The sequence below is a fragment of the Cynara cardunculus genome, unplaced genomic scaffold (assembly GCF_001531365.2).
Source record: "Cynara cardunculus var. scolymus isolate 2C unplaced genomic scaffold, CcrdV1 Un_Scaffold_1866, whole genome shotgun sequence".
Classification (NCBI taxonomy): domain Eukaryota; kingdom Viridiplantae; phylum Streptophyta; class Magnoliopsida; order Asterales; family Asteraceae; genus Cynara; species Cynara cardunculus.
Window position 1 is genome coordinate 38,948 of NW_020200898.1, and position 24,868 is coordinate 63,815.

The following is a 24,868-nucleotide window of genomic DNA, read 5'->3' on the forward strand; positions in this document are numbered from 1 at the left end:
ATGACAATCATAGCTTACTAAAACATCCATATTTGATCCCTCCCTCTAATGCCTGTTAACTTTTATCATTACAAGAAAGGTGTTCGAGTCTTTTTCTATTATTATCTCCTTTTAGCAAAAGAGGGATATTTGGAGGGTAATCTGTAATTTTCATAAAAGTATAGGTACCAATTTGTAATTTAGTCTAGAAATTAAAGAGAAAAACATGTGACAATTAATTGTGATGATGGTGGGGGGAAGGAACGAGCGGGCGGAAGACAGTTATTGGCAATTTCTGACAAAAGGAGGGAGGGAGATAATGCATCATGTTTTGTCGTCTCCCTCTATCCATTCCTCAAACTACCTTCTCTATCAACAATAACTCCTACCTGCTTTATCAATGCTACAGCCTACCTCCATAGATATTCATATGTATCTCTTTCCACGCCTCTAGAGAACTCCAGAATCACCACATGGCTACTGACACTGAAGCACCGGTCACTGGTGTACATCCGATTCGACAAGTACTTTTGATCTCCGCTGGTGCAAGTCACTCCGTCGCTCTTTTATGTAAGAAACCCAGTTAATCATGGCTGTTTGTTTTGCGTTTTCTTTTTCTTTTTGTGATGATTTAGACGCAGAGCTTTGGCTGGAACTTGGAAGTACTCTGTACATTGTGTATGTGTGGAGTTTTGTGGTAGGATCTTACCTAGTTAATCGTGCACTTTTTCAGTTTACGTCGGTGTGGAGTTCTGTGCTATTATGTTATTTTGTAAAATAAACAATTGTTCGTGAAATTTGGTGTGGTTTGTGTTTAGGAGACTTACGATTTGTCGATTGAGGCCCTTGTACGGCCTTACGTAGGCTTCGATTTACTTGATTGTTTATCTCTGGAGAATTTTGGAACGACACATGGTGGGTATGAGCCTTTTGATATCTAGGGAAGGATTTTGAAGATGGATCTTTTAAGTTTTTATATTGACGATGTTTTGATCAAAGGGAAGTGCAACTTTGAAGTTCTTGTTTCGAAGGCATTTCAGGAGTCAAGGAACCTTGAGCACTTCCTGTCTTATTGTGTGATGTGGTTGCTAGATCGTAACGGCATTTTCCTATGTCTGAAGAAATATGTCATTGCTATCATAACTGGGTTACTATACTGGAAGTGGGGTTGCGGAGGAGTGATCCAAGTTACAGGAGTCCTATTATTTAATCTTTTCTACATGTTTACTGCATACCCTGATCGTGACTTGTATCTGCCTGTGGTATCCTTGTCTGTTTATAGTTTTTCTTGTATCCATTTAAACAGATTTACTCCATAAATAATGAAACCAATTCCTTCACTCTAATTAAAATCCCGAATACCAAGCTTTATCAATGCAATAAGAGATATACCATTGCATCTTCTATTTTTTATAAATTGAAAACTAATAAGCAGAAGGTTCACTTTCTCTTGTATGGAGTATAAATATTCACATGGGCCATGCGTGGATGTGCCGTAAAATTAATTTTCCTTCCAGGAGCTATGCCCCTGAAACCCTTCAAGGGGTGCTGCTCCACCAGGCTCCTGCATGCATAGTGGCATAGTGGCTTTACATACTTTAGGCAACAACAGACTTTACAACTCAACAATCTCGAACTTGGAGGCTGGTCACGTCAATTGCACTCTGCTCAATAAATCTTGTCAAACTCCAAATGTAAACAATCTGCAGTAGTGCGGCACCTTCTCATCAATCAGTTCTGAAAAGCCAGTTGAAGCTGTATAGATCTTCAACTTTTCTGTAGTGACCCTCGGCAAGGCGCCCGCACCCTCGACTCCTGCATGTTTTGAATGTCAAGCAACATTACACTCCACAACACACAGGTCCAGATTGATTGTTGTCTGTGTTGGAAGTAGAGGTTGTGTTTTTCTTTCTTCTTTGTTATTTATCCATATATCTTTTACAATAGAAAGCCATGGGTAGGGGACTTGAACTCATGACCTCTAAAGTATTACCATTTAGGGGATGGAGCCACCTACCACTAAGCTAAATGCTTGATGGCAGGAGGTGGTGAGGTGTTTTGTCAGTTTCTGAAAGATCATAGATCATCATATCATTTTTGTAAGGAGTTGCTGCCTGATCACAGCTCTGGTTTTCTGTTGTTTAAGTGACCACACAGTTTGATCCAGGTAGCAGGAAGTTTCCTGTTCTGTGTATCGGGTGGAGTATTCTCCAATTTCCTGCCTTAAAAGTGTTACCTCGAGGAGAGTTTCTCTTCTGCTTGGCAAGGTAGACTTGTATATGTCCTAGTCAAGGAGGTTGGGTATAGTTTCCTTACAGCGCTCTTATATGTTTTTATTTCTTTCAGTATTGTCATGGAATCATGCCTTATTTCTGATCTCTTAAAAAATATGTATTGTATTTTATGTTGGCCATATATCTTTCCACATATGGTTTTATCACATAACATTAAATATTATCTTAACTTATTTCTTTGGGTATATACATGCAGTTCATGTTGGTGAATGTGAATTTTCTTTTGTTGTTTACAGTATTGTCCTTGTAATCACACAAGCTGCAAAAAAGATGGGTGTTTGTTTTAGCAAATTTTGTTAAAATAAATGTCTTGAAGCACACTACTCGTGTATCATGCAGAACTTTAAGATTCTTCGATTTCACATGTCTTAATGTTAAAGTTGTTTAAAGTCATCCTTTTGTTTATATCTGTATTATTTGGAGGGGGGAGGGGGGAGGGAGAGGAGATGGATGGTTTTATGCTAGACTATCTGTTGTATGTAGGAAAAAATAACAATAAGTTGAATAGATTCAAGCCTTGACATAAATGGTCCGATATTTTGATAAATATCAGAGGAAGAAAAGATAAATGGTCATTCTCTTATTTATTGAGATTGAGATGATGTATAGTGTCATTTGATCCCTGCTCTTCCTGAATTTCGCAATTTATGCCATCTTATGCCACTTATTTACACAAACCTGGCCTGGTTCATGTTTTCTGTCTATTTTTATTGCCACTATTTGTAATGAAGTTCTATTCAAAGTACAAACCGGTGATATTGACTAAGAAGGCTCTACTTTGTTGATTCTTTCAGCTGGAAATGTTGTTTGCTCGTGGGGAAGGGGAGAGGATGGACAACTAGGCCATGGGGATGCTGAAGATAGGTTGTCACCTACTCAGTTAAGTGCCTTGGATGGGCAAGAAATAGTTTCTGTTACTTGTGGAGCTGATCATACAACTGCATTCTCAGAGTCACAACTGAAAGTATACAGCTGGGGATGGTAAGTTCTCGTCTATTGGAAAACTCAATGCTGATATGCCATTCGAATGCCATGTCTCCCTTTGATAATTATGCTTCAGATACCTACATACTCATGTGCTCAACATGAAATTCTCATCTTCAAGTGTTAGTCTTTACCTCTTTAAGAATGGTGAATAAATGTAATGCATTGGCTCTATGAATATTATAGAAGTACACGTTGATGATGCACCTTAATTTATAAGAGAAATACAAAAATAAGGGTACTTTTGGTGATCCTATGGGATGAAAGACATCTTAACATCATGGATTTTTGACAAATTCAGGGTTTTGTGTGCAAGTAATTGCCAGTTTGTATAAATACTTATGCTCTCAATGCTATGTGGTTTGGGTGTAGTATATAATCAAATATGTCAAACACCCTTTACTAAATGTGTTGGACAAGTAACATGATATTGCTCTTTCACAATCCTTGTAGGGAAGTCAAGGAGTGTTCCAACTCTTTAGTAACTCCTTAACAATATGCAAGGGTATTTTTACTGTGATGAGTGGATTGAAGATTCAGTATGCAAAATTGATATGACAGGGGAATATAAAGTGATATGTTGATATAGGAGTTTTTATGCATTTCCCGAAATAAATTGGAAGTGTGAGATTTCTGGGTTAATACGTTAAATAATATATTACTACTAAGTGGCAACCTATAGATGAGTACATAGGTCGGCCTACCTGGCTAGAAAAAATTACAGATATCCTAATACAGGTACAACTAATACTGCTCAAGTTAGCGCATAGACATTAGACATCCCTTATGCTGAACTTGCTATAGAAAATCAAATTGGGTCTTCCATAGAGGCTTTGTTGCAACGCCTACAAGCTCGTACTGGATCTAAATCTGAAGACCAAAGATGGATGAAGGTTTTGTAGTAGGTCCGGCAACTTTTCAGAGTTTGTGGAAGATCCGATCCCTTGTTATATCAATGGCTAATAATTGTCACTTTATAACTGCATCAATCCGTGTGGAAGAACGCCTAACCCTCATAATTGGGGCATGGTCTATGTAATCTCATTGATGGCTAATCTGCCATGACTCTGTACTCTGATTCGTAGTAAAGGCAGAATATATGTCTTGTATCTTGCTCTTCCGTGGGACAATTGTGCCACCAACAGAGGCATGGCGTAGGTACTGATGGACACATGAATAGTTGGGCATCTTTTCTTCTCTCTGAAAAGGCTTCTAGGTTCCTCATATATATATATATATATATATATATATATATGAGATATTTCTTGCTAGAGATCTCTTACGATACCTCTAAATGAAAGTGTACCCTGTTGGAATCTTTAGGTGTGCTTTGCCTTAAGATACCATGCTATCACAATATCGATTCATATGGACAACCAAAATAATCCTTTTCCCTAAGTTGGTTCCTAACAAGTTCTGTGATCTATTTGATACTGAGGACACAACATATGTATAAATTCAATTTAGAAGATTTCTCCCAAGTAGTGTTCGATGGGAATATTGTTGTCTTTGCTGCTAAAGCTTTTTACCCTTCCTTGAAAGGAGGACAGTCATAGCCTTATATGTGGCTTTATTCTTTTGTTACTTGAACAGTTAAGTTGATGACTGATGGTATTGATGATTTAACAACTGTGTTTTTCTATGCTATACCTCACCATGTTCAATTGTTCTCTTGCTACATCTGCCTTGTTGCCTCATTTGAACATTGTATTGACAGTTAATTGTGTTCGGAGAATAGTTTAGTTGAAAGAGCTTATCCCCCTTATCCTTTATTGATCTCAGGGGTGATTTTGGGAGGCTAGGCCATGGCAACTCAACTGATTTTTTTATTCCTCAGCCGATAAAAGCATTACAGGGGCTACGGATAAGGCAAATTGCTTGTGGAGACAGCCATTGTTTGGCGGTGACCATGGAAGGCGAGGTGCAGAGGTTTGTATCTTAAGGAGTCTGCTTCCACCTTTCCTCATATGTTTTAAAATCATGACTTCACTTTCACAAAATTTGGGTCGATAGGCCTCCATGGCCATTGGTCACTTCTATTATCCTTAGTATTTTTGTTTGCACGATGTTCTTATTTAAACCTGGATTTGGACCCAAACTTAAGTGATGGCAGGAAATCACATGCGAGGATGAGACGTAAGTACTTAGTTCTAAGCTAGAGTTTACATTGTAAGCAGCTAACAAAAATGCCAAGTTGCATACACTATTAGTGCATAGTTGAAGTGTGATTTTTAGCATTAAAGTGGGTTCCATTTTGTTGTTCTAGTGTGCTATGCATTAAACTTGGGATGACAAAAGAAATGACGAGGAATATTCCCCTCTGTTTGGATGAAATTTGACACTACTACTCAAACTTGGAACTTTATTCAAGAACAATTCTCCCTTTTATAACTCAATTTTTTCGTCTCACTCGATGCTTACAAGCTACATGGAAACACCTATTTATAGTGGGATTGAAGCAACTACCACCACACATTTCATATCTTCTTCTTAATGTTCCTCATAATTTTCATGACGATACAAGTACCAAGACAAAACTTATTAAATAGCTCAGTCATCATCCATTTTCTAGAATATACTCATTCTTGGACTTGGATTTGTACTTGATTAGTATTGGACCTCATAGAATAAGCTCATAATCCAACACCCTCCAGGCCTCCACTGCACTTTAGGCTATACTTAATGAGGTGGTTTTTCTCTCTTCCTCGAAAGACCCAAAAAGCCACACCTAAATGAGTGAGACTTTGCCACTTTCATTGAGGCACCCCTGCTATTCCCTGGAAATACCCAAATGTTTGATTTGACCTCAAGACCTCTAGGCTATCTTGAGAAGTCCCAACTATTTGGACAAGCACAGATGGATTTAGTGAGATTTTGCAACATAAATGGGAATGACGAAAGACATATCAATGTAAGTAGGAGATGCTATACAGAAATCCTTAAACTGCTGGCAGTGGGAGATATATTTCTTTGAATCCCCACAGACCGCACTAGTTATACAGTCGTATGTTGAGAATGTGAAGACTAATTTACTACAACATATTACTTGAGTAGCTTAGTTATATAGCTTTGCAGGTATCCTGGAAGATCATGTATATTTGATCCTTTCAAAATTTAGCAGCTTGTACCTGTACACTATTCATGTAAGTTTGTTATTGAACAGAAGACAAAACATAAACCAACATAATTATATGTACTCATGTAATATGTAGGAAATTATGTTCAATGTTACAACAAACTAGTTACATGCTCTTTAAAAGTGATCATTAGATCACTAATCACTACAAAAGATAAAACTTGTGAAAGCAAGAAATTGAAGTTGTAAATCAACTCCACCCTCTTACAGACCACCAAAGAACAAAAAATGAAACATAAAGAGAAAGACTGATCTGTTTCTGACATTGAACCAACTCAATAAAGCTTCATGTGACTTGACTTCGACGTAGAGCAGTTTGATGTAGATTCATATGAATATAAAAGAGTTGGAGCTATTTGTTGATCCTTCATCAAACAATAAGATGTACCATAAAATGTCACATGCTCTTATTTCACTTGAAATCAAATTTCTCCTGGTATGATTGTTCCTCGTTCCATATATGATTAAACATTTTGGGTTTCAATTTTGATACATTCTGTTCTTGTATTTGACTTCATTGTAGTTGGGGCCGAAATCAAAATGGCCAACTTGGTTTAGGCACCACCGAGGATTCTCTCGTTCCGCAAAAGATTGAAGCTTTCCAGGTAATAGATACATTCTATCATAAGAATTAGTAGGCATAGGGTAATAAGAAAGCAATTCTGAAAGCACGTATAGGCTACTCACCCACTTGGTGTGGTACACCTGTGTAACACATATGCTACAAACTGATACTACTCTAATCAAATCTGCACATATCTGAGTTTTTTATGTGATTAGCAAAACTGCATTTGAATTCAATGTTAAGACTTGACATCCAAAATTGTGTCCATAGGATATTGTCTGAATTTGAATAAATATCTTTTACATGTATTACTAAGCCTTACCTTTACCTTATCTCTATTTACTAGGATATAGATTGCCCTAGTAGTTTATATTTATCCCTGAAGTTTATCTTTCGATTATAATCTCCTTTCTTTGAGGTTTCTCATTGATGAAGTATCAGAAACTTATCTGTTCTTCTGATATTTTCATGCGGGCCACAAAGCTCTTGATATGAACCCAAACTCATGACAGCCAGTACCACTACTATTACTAAAACCCTATACCACTTACAACCCTAATTGCGAGTTGCTGCATGCCATCAGTCGTAAACTGAGCCAGTCGGTGGCGGTGGCCCAACTGAGGTTGATAAATCTACATGTTAATGGATATACAAAAATGAAAAAGTTAGTAGCCTGTCATGTGTCATAGCAAAAGTGAGTTAAGTATACATTGTAATCAAGGTACAGCTATATAACCTAGCATCTAATGCAAACTTGCATGTATGTTTGTTTTATCGATGGCTTGACATCATACCAAACATGCAGTTGATACAATCACCCAAAAATTTGTTTTTCTAAAGTTACGTGCTTAAAGAGAAGATGTACCGATATGTTTTCCTATGTTGACATCTTGGTTCCAAGGTGATCAGTAGTTTCTGCAGCTCGATGTGTTTCAGGAAAATAATACCCTAAAGTAAATTGCATCCATCATATGATTTACGCTGATATATAACTTATGTAGGAGACAACTGCAGAACAGAGCCTTGTGCAGCATGATTATGTGTCACCAGCAGTCTTGCATTGATTATATCTACTGACACCATACTTGACAATCAAAAACTGCTCAATCATCTGATGTTAAATACTTTGCTCATGGAAGTAACTTGAACATGATCATCGCTGTCTTTAATGCTTTTGACATCAATGTAATTACTAAAAGATGTGGGATCCAAACAGAGGGAATAGAGGATTCCTGACCGGGTCAATAAAGTTATGAAAGATTTTGAGTGAATATTTGCGACAAGAAATGACTCCTAATTAAATAAAATTTAGATTATAGAGCATGCTGTTGTAAAACTAGATGACCCCTGATGTTTTTTCTTCTTTTCACTTGAACTTTATATGCTTTTACTAGGGTGTAACCATCAAAATGGTTGCTGCTGGTGCTGAGCATACAGTGGCTATCACTGAAGATGGTGAGCTGTATGGCTGGGGTTGGGGTCGATATGGCAACTTGGGTTTGGGTGACAGAACCGATCGCAATATTCCGGAGAAAGCTTCAGTTATCAATGTATGTAGCCATTCTGTATATTTTTTTTCATAAAATTAATTATCGAACAAGTTGCTGTATAATGGTATAATAAAAAAACTTTTGGCAATCATGTATTGCTAGATGCTACAAGGGTAATATTCTTTCACTGGAGAACCACTGATGTTTTAGTTCATTGAATTGAATCTTGAATGTGTAATGAACTGAATGCTCACCATATAAGCTATTTACCCTCCTATTCCAAAATAGACGTATGTGGGATCTTTCTAATTTCAAATTTAATGCTTATTAAGCAGAAAAAATATGCATTTTGTTGCAAACTAATCAACAGTATTTTTATATATCTTAACAAGTTCCATGTCGTTGTCACCTTTTCATGATGCATTTAAATCCTATATCAGTTTTGGTGCTGACAAGTAACATCTTGGATATAAAAATGTCAAAATATATCTTCTTTGGAACTGAGTAAGCACTATTTCTGCTGTTTTGTCGTTTATCCTTTCTGCACATAGTTGTTTCCAATTTTTAATACCAATACCTTATATGACTTTATGATGGAGATCAAGGATTTGCTATTCTATCTGGTTGTGATATTTGAAGTTACAGGGGGAGAAGATGATACTTGTTGCATGCGGTTGGAGGCACACAATCTCCGTTTCTTCTTCTGGTGGTCTATATACTTATGGTTGGAGCAAATATGGTCAACTAGGACATGGGGATTTTAGGGACCACCTTGTTCCTCACAAACTCGAAGCATTGCAGGAACATTATATATCACAGGTAATTGTTTATGCGTGTGTACGTATATTATATTTAAATCTTTTAGTTGCAACTGCACAGTTTTTCTTGTTTCTATTATAGCTTATCCTTCTTGTTTGACAATTTATTTCTAGGAAAATCATCATGGCAATCCTTTAGTTGCAAATCTTTTAGTGGCAACTGCATAATTTTGTTTCTTTAGTGTTAAATTGTTTTTAGTATTTTTCATTTATTGAAATTCCAATAATGATTTGCCTGCAATTTTGGCTATCTCAAGTCTAAAGGAAATTGTTATAATCACCCTGGAATTATTCCAAGTCTAAATAAAAATCTTGATGCCATGTTTTGTTGGGGAATTAGGTCAGCAGAGAAATGTAGAACACTTGGATAAAAACTGAGATTGTGTGAGAGCTCACTTTCATTAAGTAATATTTCACCCAAATTTGTCTGGGTATCACAAAATCTACTCGAGGATATCTCAATCTTCCATCACGATTTTGGCAGAAATCATAACCTATAAACCTAGAGAAATCGTAATGGTTTGTATATTGAACCTGAGAATGACTACCCTATTAAATGAAATGATTGATGGAAATAACTTGGCGGTTATGAAATTAATTAAACCAATTACAAATTGGTGGAAACACTCATCAGCTGATATGCAACAGCCGATAACCTGTTAGTGGGTAAACCATCAGCTGATAACCCTTCAGTGGGCAATGTATTTGCTGATACCCCATTAATGGGTAAACCATCAATCGATACCCATCAACTAATAGTTGATTCTCATCAGATGAAACCCATCAACCAGTATCGATCGATGGGTAAGTTTGCCACTGATGCAATTTATCAGTGTTGCATAGACACTGATAAAAAAACATTGTACAGCACCTAACACTAAAGTCGTTAGAGTCTGCTCTCTTAAATATCGTTTTTGTTTCAGGGCGTTGCTTGAGCCCCTAGAGGGCGGCCCCCCTCGATCCCACCCATTGACGGGTAACCCATTAGCTAGGCCATCATTTGGAGTTCTGCCCTTGGAACCCGCCAGGGGCGAAAGGACCCCGCAAATGTAATGCCTCAAATCCTAAATGGGTGCCGTTACTTTCTTTTGATACTACTAAGTCTTGTATGTGAACTAAACTTAACTTTATTTCTTTCATAACTACATAGCTTATAATACAACAGAATTTTGTTATTGATTAGAATAGTACTACTTCATGCTATTCCTCTGTACTCCTTCCCTGAGATACATACATGGAATATGTAAGCTGAAAGCTAAAGTGAGTAGTTATGGTTTCATGTATATACAATTTTCATAATACTTATCAATTTGTGAATGGTAATTCACTAAAACTCTTTATCATACATAAAAATACTCTTTTGAGATCTCACTTGTGATATGTAAGTATGCCATTCTTGCCTTGAGGTTTGCTAACCTCGGGGTCCATAAAGGTTGCCTTGTAAGGTCCGTTTGCAAGACATCCCTTCATTCTATATCCTGTATGTTCGATATTTATGGTCGTACATAACATGCATAAAACTTCCATGCCTTCTGTGTAAAACACATCATAAAATGCATATATCTTGGCTATATAAACGTATCCTCATTTCATGTAATCCAAACATGCCAAAACGTCTTATCGAATTCTTCATAATGCATAAAATACATTTATATAGCATATATGTATCTCAAAAAATCTCATAATGTACTCACCTTGTTTTGCGTGTAGCTTTTCTTTTGATTTCACTCCGAACTTGGTATCATATTGAGAGTGATTTCTTACTTTGGTATGGAAATAATGGTTTCATCTCAACCACTATTTATAGGCGATTACAATGATTAACTACTTGTTCTTCTTGCTCTCATGGTTGTATTCTTAGGAGAGTTTAACACCTCATCCTTTAGATCAAAGATTCTTGACACATGATGCTTCTAGCTCTTGATTGTCATGCTTACTAGACTGGCTTTGTCATCAATAACTTTGCTAACACATACTTCTAGCCTTAACAACTCATAACTAGCTTGCTTTGTCATGCTTACTAGACTTGCTTTGTCATCAATTATTTTGCCAACTCATACTTCTAGCCTTAACAACTTATAACTAGCTTGCTTTGTCATGTTTACTAGACTTGCTTTGTCAAGTATTTAGGTTTGATTTTTCATGTTTTGCCTTGTAAGCTATTTGTCATTTAAAATATGATCATTTAAAGATGCTAATGCTGTTGGAGCCTTTTTAGTGCACTTAACTTGATCATAATACTTGTATTTAAGGCTTAAAATGCTGAAATCTAACAAATATAGAAACTAGGATGTTATAGCAAAGGGGGCGCGTCCTCCTTGACCCCCACCATATGATGTGATCCTAGGTTCTAGTTAGCTTACGTGAGTGTGTACTCTTGCACCTCCTAGCCCATATTATAGCCTAACTAACAACTCTATTCTCTTGTGAATGCGATTACACAAATTAGCCTGTGATTTCACTAAAATCACCAACATGTTTAATAATGTATATATATGATACATGATATATGGGAAATCCCATCTTATAAATGACCACTTAATATAATTATCTGTTTCATTCTTGTTTCGACTATTTATCTTGCATGATGCATAGTTAAAAGTTTATGTGTGCATAGAACATTTTCTATATGCGATTCCTTGTTAATACAAGGGCACATATTTGAATAAAGTTTGATTGAGAAAATAGTAAAATGAGAGAACAAAGCTATGTATAACACCCAATATTTCTATTGGACTGTGGCTTAAATCCTTATGGCGCAACTTCCATGCTACTTGGGAAGTCACATGTGAAGTTGCGTTCAACCTGATCTGACTTACAGTACATGCTTTGCGAGTTGGATGTGAATTCTAGCTAGCCACATACTTTTGAGTACATGACACCAAAAGTGGCTGAGATGTTACATAGATGATTGTATGTATAAGCTATGCTGTTATAATCGCGATATATCGCCGATATATCTGTGGTGAAATATCGGTTCCAATAATTTCGCCCATATTTACCGATATTTCACCGATATTTTGATGGAAAAATCGGTCTGATATACCGATTTTCTATAAGGCAAATGTTTGGCCTTTTTTTTATTACATGTTGGGTTTAGTTTTTTGGGCCTCTTTATTTGGTCAACCAATCAACACATAATAGGTCTCACGCTTCTTCTCTTCTCGGTTCTTTATAGTTCACGCTTCTTCTCTTCTCGGTTCGTTCACAGTTCATGCTTATTTCTCTTCTCGGTCTCCTTCATCTTCACGGTCTAGCTTCTTTATTTGGTCAACGAGTCAACATATTAGATGTTGTTGACTCGGATGCCAAACCTATTGCTTGCGATTAACTCGTTTTTTTAACACTTTTCCTATTTTGTTTTGTGAGACTTGTTTATGTGATGTTTTAATTTTGAAACTATATTTCTAAACTTTAATTAATGCATATGGTATGTTTATGGATGCATACATATAATATATATGCATATATATATATATATATATAATTCTAACAAATATTATATTAACCGCTATTTTGGACCAATATATCACCGATATAACCGAAATATCGAATATCGGTCCTGATCGATATTTTGTATTTTGACTGTAGTAACAGCATAATGTATAAGGATTAAAGTTACGGTACATTATATGTGACTTTAACATGTCACATGCATGTTGTGTTTGACATATATGAATTGCCGGATGAGAAGGTACACGACTTGGCAAGTTTCGAGTAAGTAGTGTATAAGCATCCGACATATTTTATTACTAGATTTGGGTTACTTTTACTTTGTAATCTTTTACCCCCAACATACACATAAATGACGTTCATTATATTGTAATAATAATTTATACTGCATCTTCAAGCTCGTAATCGCTCCAATCAATATAGTGGATCAATTCTCTGCGTCCACCGCTCTTGGTTCCTGATTGGGTTTTCGATGTAAAAATTCCGCTCTCTTTCTCTTTATTTTTTTGCTATTGTGTTTTGTGATCGTTGGTATTGATTGTTTGTTGAACATCGTTCAATTACATGTTATTACAACCCTTCTGTATTAAAATCATATAGGATGATTTGGATTTATGTTGTTCGGGACAAATGACTTTTAGTTTGGCTTTGCAATTGGAAAGTCGGTCAAGTGCTTAGGTGGAATTATTTTCACAACAATTGGTACTAGAGCATCCAGAATTAATATTGGGATTATGTTTTTTTTGGTGAACTATTGTTATAGCAACTATGAAATTCGAATCCAGTTACTTGATAGAAATACTAGATTATGTTATGACAAATGAAGATGAAAGATATTTTTTTATTCAAATGGAATTTGCCCAAGTCGGTTTAGGAATTTGAGAAATGCCATCATCTTGGTCCAATGAGGAGAAAGAAACAAAGGATATAAAGGCTTCATCTTAGATTAGACTTCATTTATCAAATGATATTTTACAAGACATACAAAAGGAAAATTGTACTACAACTTTGCGGTTAAATTTGGAAAGGTTGTTGATGACAGAGTCTTTTCAACAAATTTGCACTTAAAGCAATGATTGCATTATGTCATCTCACTAAAGGTGATTTTGTTATTGATCATATCTCAAAATTCAGAGAGGTAATCACCGACTTGGATAACATGGATATGAATTAAGATTAAGAAGATCTTTAGTTGATCCTGCCTTGCTCTTTACCACCATCATGTTCTAGTTTCGGGGATATTATACTTCACAACCATGACACCCTTACTCTTGAAGAAGTCTTTGGTGCATTGAGTTCAAAAGAGAGAAAAGAACAAATGGTAGTTGGTGTGTCTACCTATGGGATACTAGAGGTAGATCATTTGAAAATACTTCACACACCTCTAAAAAAGCAAGATCAAAATCTAGAGGCAAAGCCAATTTTGCAATTACTTGGAGAAAAGAGACACATAATTGACGATTGCTACAAGTTGCGAAATAAGAACAAGGCAAATGCAAAGGGAAAAGAGTCGTGTCCTTCTAGTGAAGCCCATGTGTTGAGCAATAGAGTAACGAGGAACTCTTTTTTTTTCTTACGGCAATATTAAGCCTATAAAAAATTGGATTCTCGCTTCTGTTTGTACTTTCACATGTTCCCCAATTGATGTTGGATTTCCACATATGAGAAGGTTGATGTAGGTGTAGTGATGATGAGCAACAATGCTACATGTATAATTGAAGGAGTTGGCATGCCGAGAATTGGTGTGCTTGATGGAGTAATTTGAACTTTGGGAAATGTCAAGCATGGTCTTAAGCATAGAAGGAACTTGATCTCCCTTAGTTCTCTTCATCAAAAGGTAAGTGGCAAGGGTGTCGTAGTCACAATGAGAGCACAAAGGAAGACATCTAAACTTTACATTCTTGCAAGCACACATTCTTATGGAAGATGTAGCAGTACAGCCAAAGTCCATTTTTTATTCAGATCTCACGAAGCTATAGTATCTTCACTTGAGTTATATGAGCTACAATGACAAGACTGAATCAAGTCAAAGGGGTTTACTTGGTGGTCACAACCAAGGTTATAAAGAACGGAAACAAGCCTTGAGGCGTTTTCCTCTTAGGTACGTGAGGTGTAAGCCTCGAGGAATAACCTCTAAAAAATTAAAACAAAATCTGTAAATCCACAACACTTGTAAAAAACAATTTTATATCTTCATACCGAATACACAAACTATAAAGACCATATTTCAATAAATACTACTTGTTATAAGTAGAATATGTATTAATGTATATATATATATATATATATATATATATAACAGATTATACATAATTTATATATATGTATATAAACAAACTGTACAGAATTTATAAATATATATAAGCATATTATACATAATTTATGTATAAAACAATATATATATATATATATATATGTATAAGTTTGAAATAATGAAGAATATATGCATATTCACGAGGCAGAAATAGTACATATGTTACAAGTCCACTCTCTTGGATTCAGCACTAAGTGGAGAATACAAAATTATATTCTAGCATCGTTGGGAGAAGAAAAAAGGATTATATACATGCATGCTTGTGATTGTGTGAAAGAGAGAGGGATTAAAGCACTTAAGTGATGCTGATGTTTGACTACAAATGCCACTATTTACTTAAAAAAAAGACCTACATGACTCCATTTAGCAGAGACGTGCGCCTATGATTCGTCTCACCGCTTAACCACTGTCTTACACATCCAATGTGTATGGGTCAAAGGAGGAGGCGCCGCCTCATACATGAAATTCGCCTTGAGGCGTGCGCCTCTGCCATTTTTTAAAACAATGGTCACGACGTGAGTGACTTGCAATTTTGTGAACGTTGTGTATTCGACATGCAGAATAAAGCCACTTGACTACAATGGGGACCGGCTAGAGTCACTTCCATTCGTGGTCTGTTGTAAATGCTCACAGTCATAGATGCTTTTTCAAGAAAAGTATGGTCTTTCTTCTAAAGCACAAGGGAGATTTTTTGTATACATTCAAAGAATGGAAGGTTATGGTTGAGATGCAAACAATGGAAGGTTATTATGATTGAGAAGCAAACCAATAAAAAATCTTGTTTTTTTATAGATAAGATAATGGGTTGGAATTTGCTTGGAGGAGTTTAATGTCCTTTGTAGAGAGAAAGGCATTATTAAACACCATACCATTGTTCATAGTCCTAAAAGATTGGTGTGGTGGGAAGAATGAACCACATAATCATTGAGAAGGTCCATTTTATGCTTTGGAAGTCCGAGTTGCCAATGTCCCTTTGTTTACATTTAATCACTAAAGTTACCTTTGATGAGTCCATATTACATGATGCATCCACCTCATCATCTTTTAATGATGGATCTAAAGCCAACAAGGAGAAAACTGTCACACCATACACCCTGCCTCGATTGGTGATGTGTGTAGTTGTTACATTCATGTATCAAAGCATCCATACAATTTATTTGCGGAAGTTTTTAACATATTCATATATTTTTCAAAACACATAGTCATGCCCAATAGATCAAAATTACAAAGAAGGTACCTAATAAACACTTCTAATACATCATATCACCAAGCCTTGACTCAGATGATCCTATCATTTAAGAAGTGAAACAAAACTATTCAGTCCCAACTTAGTAAATGTTTGACAGCTTCGTCGAGCTATACGTCCAATGCTACTCGTTAGTGCATATGTCCGTGGTACATGCATACTTTTCTTAAGCAAATAATTTCTGAGTGATTACATACTTACATGTTTAGCATATGACATATATTCATGCCATAATCATATGAACATATAAGCATTTTCATGTATGCACCAAACTGACAATTTGAATTTATTATCGACAAGTGTTTCAAAATCCCCTAGTGAAACGTCCAAGAACATAACAACGACCCCTTTCTAGAATTAGATCCTATTAACCTGGATTTTATGGTTGTTCATTCTTGTTCGTTTGTCCTTTCATGAATCCAAACTCCACGAACCACATACCCATGAATGATTTCGTTGTCAATGTCACTACTCTAAACCTGAGTCCGGTTTGATGTTTCAGTTACTAGTTTGCCAAGACTACCTTGTGCTTTCTCCTTTCTTGCAACTTTATGAACTCTCCCTTTCCTTCCATGGTACTGTATGTGTTTTTTGTTCTGCTTGAAAGCTCAAACGAATAAGGGGAAAGAAAGAAAAGCATTCCTATGTATATATATGAGGGTAAAGATGTGGCATTAAATGCCCTTCTCAACCGTGGCTTCATATTAAGGATTATCCAAGGATAAAGTGCCACATAATGAGGTTTAGTGGCTTTTCTTGCATACAATTATATATATATATATATATATATATATATATAGGGAAAGGTTCAAACGAGAACACCCTAATCACATGTGATACTATATTCCATCACATATGATACACATGTGATACTAAATCAGAGACGCAAACCACTTTTGATGTGGTCTAGGTTGTGGGGCAAGTCGCCCTAACAGCACTAGGCCCCCTCACGTGTATTATCACATATGAGAAGGGTGTTTTTGATGTGATACTATAATCCATCACATGTGATACTAAATCATAGACGCAAACAACTTTTGGTGCGACCTAAGTCGTTACACGTCATCCGTACACCACCAGGTCCCTTACGTGTATTATCACAGTGTTCTCGCATTCTCGTAAATGGAGGTGTTCTCGTTTGAACCTCCACCTACACACACACACATATATATATATAAATATATTTTAAGGTTGGGTTCAGGTGAGAAGGAGAGTTAAGGTGAGAAGTGTAAGAAGGGATCTCCACCCTTGGATGCACATTAGGATGAGATGCATCGAGATGCACCGGATCAATCCTCACATCAAGCGCGATTCGTGGGTGGGTTTGAGATTAAAGGTGATCAAGGGTCTAGATCCCTTCTTACGCTTCTCATCTTAATTCTCCTTCTCACGATCCTTCACCTTATTCTCTAATATCATTCATTTAATTATTTTAGTGTTTTTGTAACACTTAGCTTTTGTTTACTATCTTATATCACATAATCCCTTGTACAAATCTAAATACATTGTTGAGTTCGTTGTGTTTTTTCTCTCCACATTTTGACATATAAAAGTCACAATGTGATCCGCAACCTATAGAATGTATTTCTCGACTTCAAAGGCACACTTTCTTAGCATCATCGGAAAGCTTATTATTCATAAATCCTTGGTCTAAAATATGGTGAGCATCGACTTCGTGTAGCATTGAGAGTTCACACATGCGTTCAGTGGTTTTCAATTTGGTTCGTTTTGTATATGTTGTTAAATTCTATAACTGATCACATCGTTGTCATCGTTCTTGTTTCGTAAGTCAAAATATATAGTTCGTTCAGCCTCAAACCCTATCACATCATAACATGCATCTATAATGTATGTAATTTGAACTATTTAATTGGTTTACCGATGTTTGATTCTATAGAACTGTTAGCCTCAATATGGATGCTTTATGATAATCAAAGCACCATCTTCTTGACTAAAGATCATATGTTCCATGATAGAATAAAAAACATTGACGGGACTTCTATTGTTTAAGTGAAGTGATTGCTCGCAGTTATTTCAAGTTTGAGCAAAATCAACACTAATGATAATCCAACTGATATGATGGCCACATGTCATTTTATGACCAACTTTGACTTGTGTTTGAACATAGTGTGAGCTTTGAGATTGGGCTTTTGGCCAAGGAAGTATAATGTGTTTGAGAAGTGTTTTTGCAAATGTTTTATGTTTATCAATTAAGCTATAGAAATGTGTGTATTAGAGTATTAAGCTATAAAATGTGTGTGTATTAGAGTACTAGAGTGTAAGGGTAGTTTGGCAATTTCTATTATTTTTGAAAATGAGGAAAACTTATTTCTTAGATCTAATAATATTTGTGGCATTCTTATTGCTGGATTTGATTCTCTTCCTCCAAAACGAGAAAACACAGATCCAGATCCAAACAACCATTTCATGTTCGAGATCGATCCATTTCGATTCTCCATGAGTTCTGAGTTGGATTTCGATTTTGCATCCGAGCAAATATAAATTACCAAACTACCGTTACACTCTAATACTCTAATAGTTCTCGGCATCCCTCGCCCATGATTTTTCCAGAATGGGTTTTCCACATAAGAATCCCATTGTCTCTACATTGTATTGTGTTTGCTATTGTGTTTTGGGATGGTTCACATTGATCTTTTTTCTGAGCATCGTTTTTAGTTCCCATCTTTTATGTATTGAAATCGATATCAAATGATTTATATTACAGTTGCTTGGAACAGTTGATTTTTAGTTTGGCTTTGCGATTGGAAATCATAGTCAAGTGTTTAGCTGGAGTTATTTTCGCTACAATTTCAATCCTTGTTTTCATATGCATAAACTATTTACATGCTGCGATATTATTTTGAACAGGAATCCAGTTGAAAAGAAATGTTTGAATTTGCATGACGTCCAACAGAAAACAGGAGTTGATATGATCTCACCTACTTCTTGACAAACCTTTCATATATGTTGTTTCCATACACTTGATGAGAAGTCTTTGAAACTATGAAGCATGCAATTCTTAAGTCATATTTTTTATATTTTGGTATACTTCTTTCTTATTTGCAGTGTTTTAAAATGTGGATTTTGATAACAAAGATATTGGGTGGCGGGAGGCACACTATGGCATTAACATTTGAATTATATCTTCTAACATTGGGATTGGATGTTATTTGTATAGATGATGTATTTAAATGTGGCTTTTGATAACACAGATCTCGGGTGGCTGGAGGCACACTATGGCGTTAACATCAGACGGAAAGCTTTTTGGATGGGGATGGAATAAGGTTGGGGTGCAAATTTTCTAAGGATTTTTATAATGTTATCACCATATTTCATCACAAGTTAAATACACCGAGCATTGTACTCTTTCTTCAGTTTCTAACTTATCTTTATCTTCGTACTGCTTGCTTTTTCAATTCACATGTTGTTAGACTTTCTTTGTGTGAACTTGGCAATGAGGTAGAGATAGAACTATAGTGAAGGTGTCATATTGGCGGGTGTGGGCTGGGTAAGAGAGACAGTGTTGAGATGGCAATGTTAGACGGTCCCATGGTTGTAATGGGCCAGAGAAAAGATGGATAAACGCATGTTTTTCTTTTGACATGTTACCTTCTTATCTGCCTCTACACTTACCAAATATCACCCCCAACCAACGTGTGCTGCATTGACACCTTTAGGAAAGCGCAATCTGGGATATTGGATCATGTGATGATCAGCGGGAGTGCCTGAAATATGAATATTAAAGCATGGAGAAATAGGAATGTTTTGTTTTCATTAACTTATCTGATTTTTGGCATTTATATTCATGGGCTACAGGATTTCGTAATTTCTTAATTGGTAATTTACTTGTTTGAATAACCTTCTCAAGAACATGACTTAAATTATATAAATATCGAACAATACTTGAAATCTTACTTCCATCACCTTTGGTGGTTAGGTTTTGTTACTGGGTAGTAGAACATGGTGCTTGCTTTCTCTGTCTCCACATAAACCATATACATTCCAATATACCTGAGAAATAGGAGGATCCTGATTTCATGTGCTTGAGATAGCACAATCTAATCAGAGGTCTTCTGGGAGTTCATGATGGATCATTGAGAGAGATGAAGTTGTAAGTATTTTATGTTTTGCTTTGATGACTCAGTTTTCTGGAAATGCAAAAGTTTGGATAGGGGTTGGCTGTAGCGAGTTGTGGGTTGGCATGGGCAGGTGAGAATGTGGCACAGATGCAAGTGAACCAGAGCCTGTTGTCCCTCCTTTAGTTGTTTAGCTGACTCCCAAACAGATGAATCCGCATCTATCTGTGCCTATAACACCTCTCATAAAGAACAAAAGAACTATGCACCCTCACAAATAATGAACATATTTGAATGATCAACTATATGTCATTTATCTTCTAACTGGTCGTAAATTAATGTACGCTTTTAATATACACGGTAAAAAACTTTTACTTTGTAACCTAAAAAAGAAGGTACTGGGCTATCCATACAAACCTTAGTAAGCAATATGCAATCTTACTTGCAAATGTAGTTTTATACATGCATATATCTTAATAAGTACATATAATAATCACCCTTGGTCAACTTAATATATCAAGCAGACTAACCCCATCTATTTGTGCCTAAACAACCTCTCATAAAGAACAAAAAGAAATATATACACTCATAAATAATGAATATACTCAACTATCTCATTTATCTTCCAACGGGTCATTCATCAATGTATACTTTTAATATAAGCAGTAGAAAAGTTTTATTTGGTGACTAGAAAAGAATGTATTGGTTTATCCATACAAACCTTGGTAGGTAATATGTACAGAACTAATTGTAAGCATGCATATAACATATTTATACTTCAATAAATACATACAAAAACACACTCACTCTTGGTCAATTTTATATATCAAAAGCAGTATTTCACAGGAGCCTTTACTCGAGTGATAACTTCTTGTAAGCTTATATAGCCTTGTTATTATTGGATTTATATAGGTAATAGTGCAATCATCTCCTGATGGTAGTTCTTGGAGATGCAGCACCAGGGTAGTAGATTTTTTTTGGGACTAGTATCTGTTATAGATGGGAGAGGGTTAGAGATAGTCCTAGAAGGGTTAGAGGGAGGGACCTGGTCCTAGTAGATTACTACATTTTAAGTTGTTTATTGTCCTCCTTGTTTTTTCACTTGTGTCCTTTCTGCCTTTACTGCTTACTACTCTTGATGCCTGTTTGCAGACATTTTTATCGTACTCTTCAAAACTTTCAAATTTAATGTTTCTCTCATGACTTCCCAAAACTTTTTTCACAAGCCAGGGTCTTCATGGAAATAGCCTCTTTACCCCTTGGCGTAATGGAAAGATGTGCGTACATCCTAACCCTCCATATATACTGGTTTGGTTTGGTTCGGTTCAATCATTCCTCCTAATTGTCGGATCTTTGCATGCTATAGAGACTTTGGGCTTTCGTCTTCTGACAACTATCTGCAGCCTGCCCACAAGGCTGTGGTGGGCAGCATTTAGCCTTTAGTATATTTCGAAATTAAATTTACCAAAAAATGAATGTCAACTGAAAGAAGAAATTATGCTTTCTGTCTTATATATATATATATATATATATATCAAATGATACATTGGATGGTCTAAATATATACTACAGCTTAGAAACAAATCCCCTGAATTATGGCCTAAAGACCAGGAAAGGGATTGTGCCATTCCCTGTAATATCAGGAAACAGTACTCCTAAATTAAGCCATTTCTCAATCATTAAGTTCGAGATTTCAACATGAACATGAACAGTTTTGTTTAGTGATCGTGAGCAGTAAAATTCCATATTTTTAGCTTGTTGATGATAGTTTTCAATGGATTTTGACCTATAGTGTCGTATCTGAAATTTTGACCTATAGTGTCGTATCTGAAGGTCAGTTTTGGTTGTATTCAATTGTTCCTAGGGGGGTACAGAAGGATATTTGACTGGAATTAGGTCTCTAATTGAATTTTTACTTTATGAAGCTGTGTTGATTACTTAATGCTTCAGCAACCTTTTTACATCAGAGCTCCAATCTTGTGCCTTTTAGTCGCATGATGATTTTTTCTTAGGAGTCTCAGTATTTTCCATTTGCTTAAGAAAAAAGTTCAAAGATTATTGAGAGGCATATCTACCTCATATTACCCAGAACCTCTTCGAGTACAGCCAGGACGACAAATGGATCCATAATGAACAAGGTGATGACTAACATGAAGCATCTAACATTCCATTAGTTCAGCTTGTAACAAGCCAAAAGTCTGACTTGGCCAGCTTCCCTTCAACGCAACTGAAAAAAGGAGCAAATTTGCAATTCTGAAGGGTCAGTTAAGAACTTTTCTCCTTGCTGGTTAGTGTAAGCTGTTGAATTACTTGTAGTACATGGAGAGCTAGGCTTCCTGGCTTGTAGATGGCTTTCTGAAGTAGATATCGAGTAAGGAAGCTACCTTCTCTGTTGTGTATTTAATGAGATATGTTCCTTCCTGATTTTTATGGAAGCCATAGCTTTCTTTGTGTTCAAGGCAGAAATGTACTTTTTGTTCAAAGGAGTCAGAGTACAACCATCATCAAGTTGAGTGTCCTTAAATGTTGAGGAAGGCTTAGAGGTCATGGTTTTTGTGGGAAATCCAAGTATCCATTGGTTATTCAGGGACCATGATATTCCCTTGTTTGTGGTTCTCAGTATGTAATCACGAATAGAAGGGTCTTGTATGGAGATTTCTAAAGGAAGAGGTTTCAACCAACAACTTGGTTTTGCTTTTCTTCTTTTCAGGGGAGTTTAGGAGGGGAGCATATGTGTCACTCCCTTAAGTTTAAGGTTGGAATCAAATCATGCAAAATCTTCAAGTTCAAGGAAGTCTTGTGGTATACCCCTTTTACCATAATAAGAGGTTATAGTGGATGGTATGGCTATCTCACATTTCTAGTTGCTTTCTTCCATGAATTGAAAAAGTTACATCTCATATAGGGTACAAATGCTATGGATTGTTGTTTAGGCTATATGTGATTGCCTAAGACCTTTGATATTGTGTTAGTTTGAGTAATTGCTCAACTCGTCACAATTTGGAGGTCGTCCTAATGTGTGTAGCAGAGTGCTCCCTATGCTATTGCTCATCTATATGGTGGTGAGTTGTTACATGAGGGTTCTTGTTTCTTAGCCTATAAATATAGCAATCACATTATTATTTGTGTGCTCTATACTAAGCATGTTCTCCATGAATGCTAACCTTGGCATTCAGTTGAATCTTTCGACAACTACGAGGAAGAAAGATCTTTGATTGTTGACTTCCGTTGAATGTCAATTTATCATGATCAATGCCATGTGCATTGGTCACTTTTCGTCTTTATAATCTTTCATAGTGGATATTTAATAGCAAATACATATGTGAGGATGAACCCATTGATTAGGCAGCTGTGGGCACCCTCTCTATTAAGGACTTCTCATGTATACATGTTGAAAATATCTTTATTTTGTTGTTGATGACGACAAAGAAATTGGAAAGAAATGAAAGGTTAGAGAAAGACAAAGAAGAATGAGAATAGAGAAAAAATGAAGATGGTTCTTGTATTGTTGTGGTACTAACTGTTAATTCTACGCCATAATCTGGTTATAAGCCTCACTGCAAGATATTAGCAATGTCAGACATCAAAATAACCATTCCAAGCAGAACTGACACTTCTTTCTAGAGCTATATATTTTGCTTTCTATTTTTGTACCCAGTGCTTTAAAATGCAAAGTGAATAAAATTTTGTAATTTTCTACTCATGCACTGTGACAAACATGGCCGGTATAATTGTGAATTTGTTAAACCAAACCAAACAACTAGGGTCTGGGGGGGTAGGATGTATGCAGAGAGGTTGTTTCCATGAAGAACCCTGGCTTGCAAAACAAAAGATAACAGGGAACAAGTGTGGTAATTAGCAGCGAAGTGTGCAACCAAACAACAGGTACAATATATAAAATATGTTGTTCGTTTTGAACAGAGGTGGTAATATATCACTTGAGCCTTTAGCTTGTACTTCATTGTTGTTTATTCGCATAATTTGAAGACTGTTGTTGCTGACACTTCTCCTGTGCACAGTTTGGGCAGGTGGGCGTCGGCGACAATCAGGATCATTGCTTTCCTGTGCAAGTCAAATTTCCAGATGAGCAGGCACATCATTTTTCCATGTGACGTTGCTTTCTTTCATGTCTAGGGGATTAAATTATTATATCATCTAACAGTTCATCATCTATAGTAAGTTTACTTTGTATGTCCTTGTCTGTTGGCAGAAAGTAGTTCAGATTTCATGCGGATGGAGGCACACACTTGCTGTTACCGAAAGACATAATCTTTTTTCCTGGGGAAGAGGTACAAATGGACAGCTTGGGCACAGGGAGGCTATTGACAGGTATCTTTCTCTCTCTCTCTCTCTCTCTCTCTCTCTCTATATATATATATATATATATATCTATATAGGGGAGCGATCAAATGCAAACCACTCAATTTGTACAAACCGTGCAAACCGCATTCAACCAATCATAATTTTTCATTTTGTTCATTTTTTTGTAATTATGAGAGGTTGATTAATCATT

General features: G+C 36.1%; 1 protein-coding gene across 1 annotated transcript in view; it reads left to right on the forward strand.

The window, feature by feature from the left end:
• The first annotated feature begins 257 nt into the window (after nucleotides 1-257).
• LOC112502750 (ultraviolet-B receptor UVR8) overlaps nucleotides 258-24,868 on the forward strand; it is a 26,580-nt gene continuing 1,969 nt past the window's right edge. Inside the window, exons 1-9 of the mRNA XM_025106747.1 lie at nucleotides 258-549; nucleotides 3,068-3,254; nucleotides 5,040-5,186; nucleotides 6,917-6,998; nucleotides 8,353-8,508; nucleotides 9,094-9,267; nucleotides 19,492-19,563; nucleotides 24,375-24,446; nucleotides 24,566-24,684. Coding sequence (XP_024962515.1) covers nucleotides 453-549; nucleotides 3,068-3,254; nucleotides 5,040-5,186; nucleotides 6,917-6,998; nucleotides 8,353-8,508; nucleotides 9,094-9,267; nucleotides 19,492-19,563; nucleotides 24,375-24,446; nucleotides 24,566-24,684 — 1,106 coding nt within the window. The 5' untranslated portion in view covers nucleotides 258-452. The remainder of the gene's footprint in view (nucleotides 550-3,067; nucleotides 3,255-5,039; nucleotides 5,187-6,916; nucleotides 6,999-8,352; nucleotides 8,509-9,093; nucleotides 9,268-19,491; nucleotides 19,564-24,374; nucleotides 24,447-24,565; nucleotides 24,685-24,868) is intronic.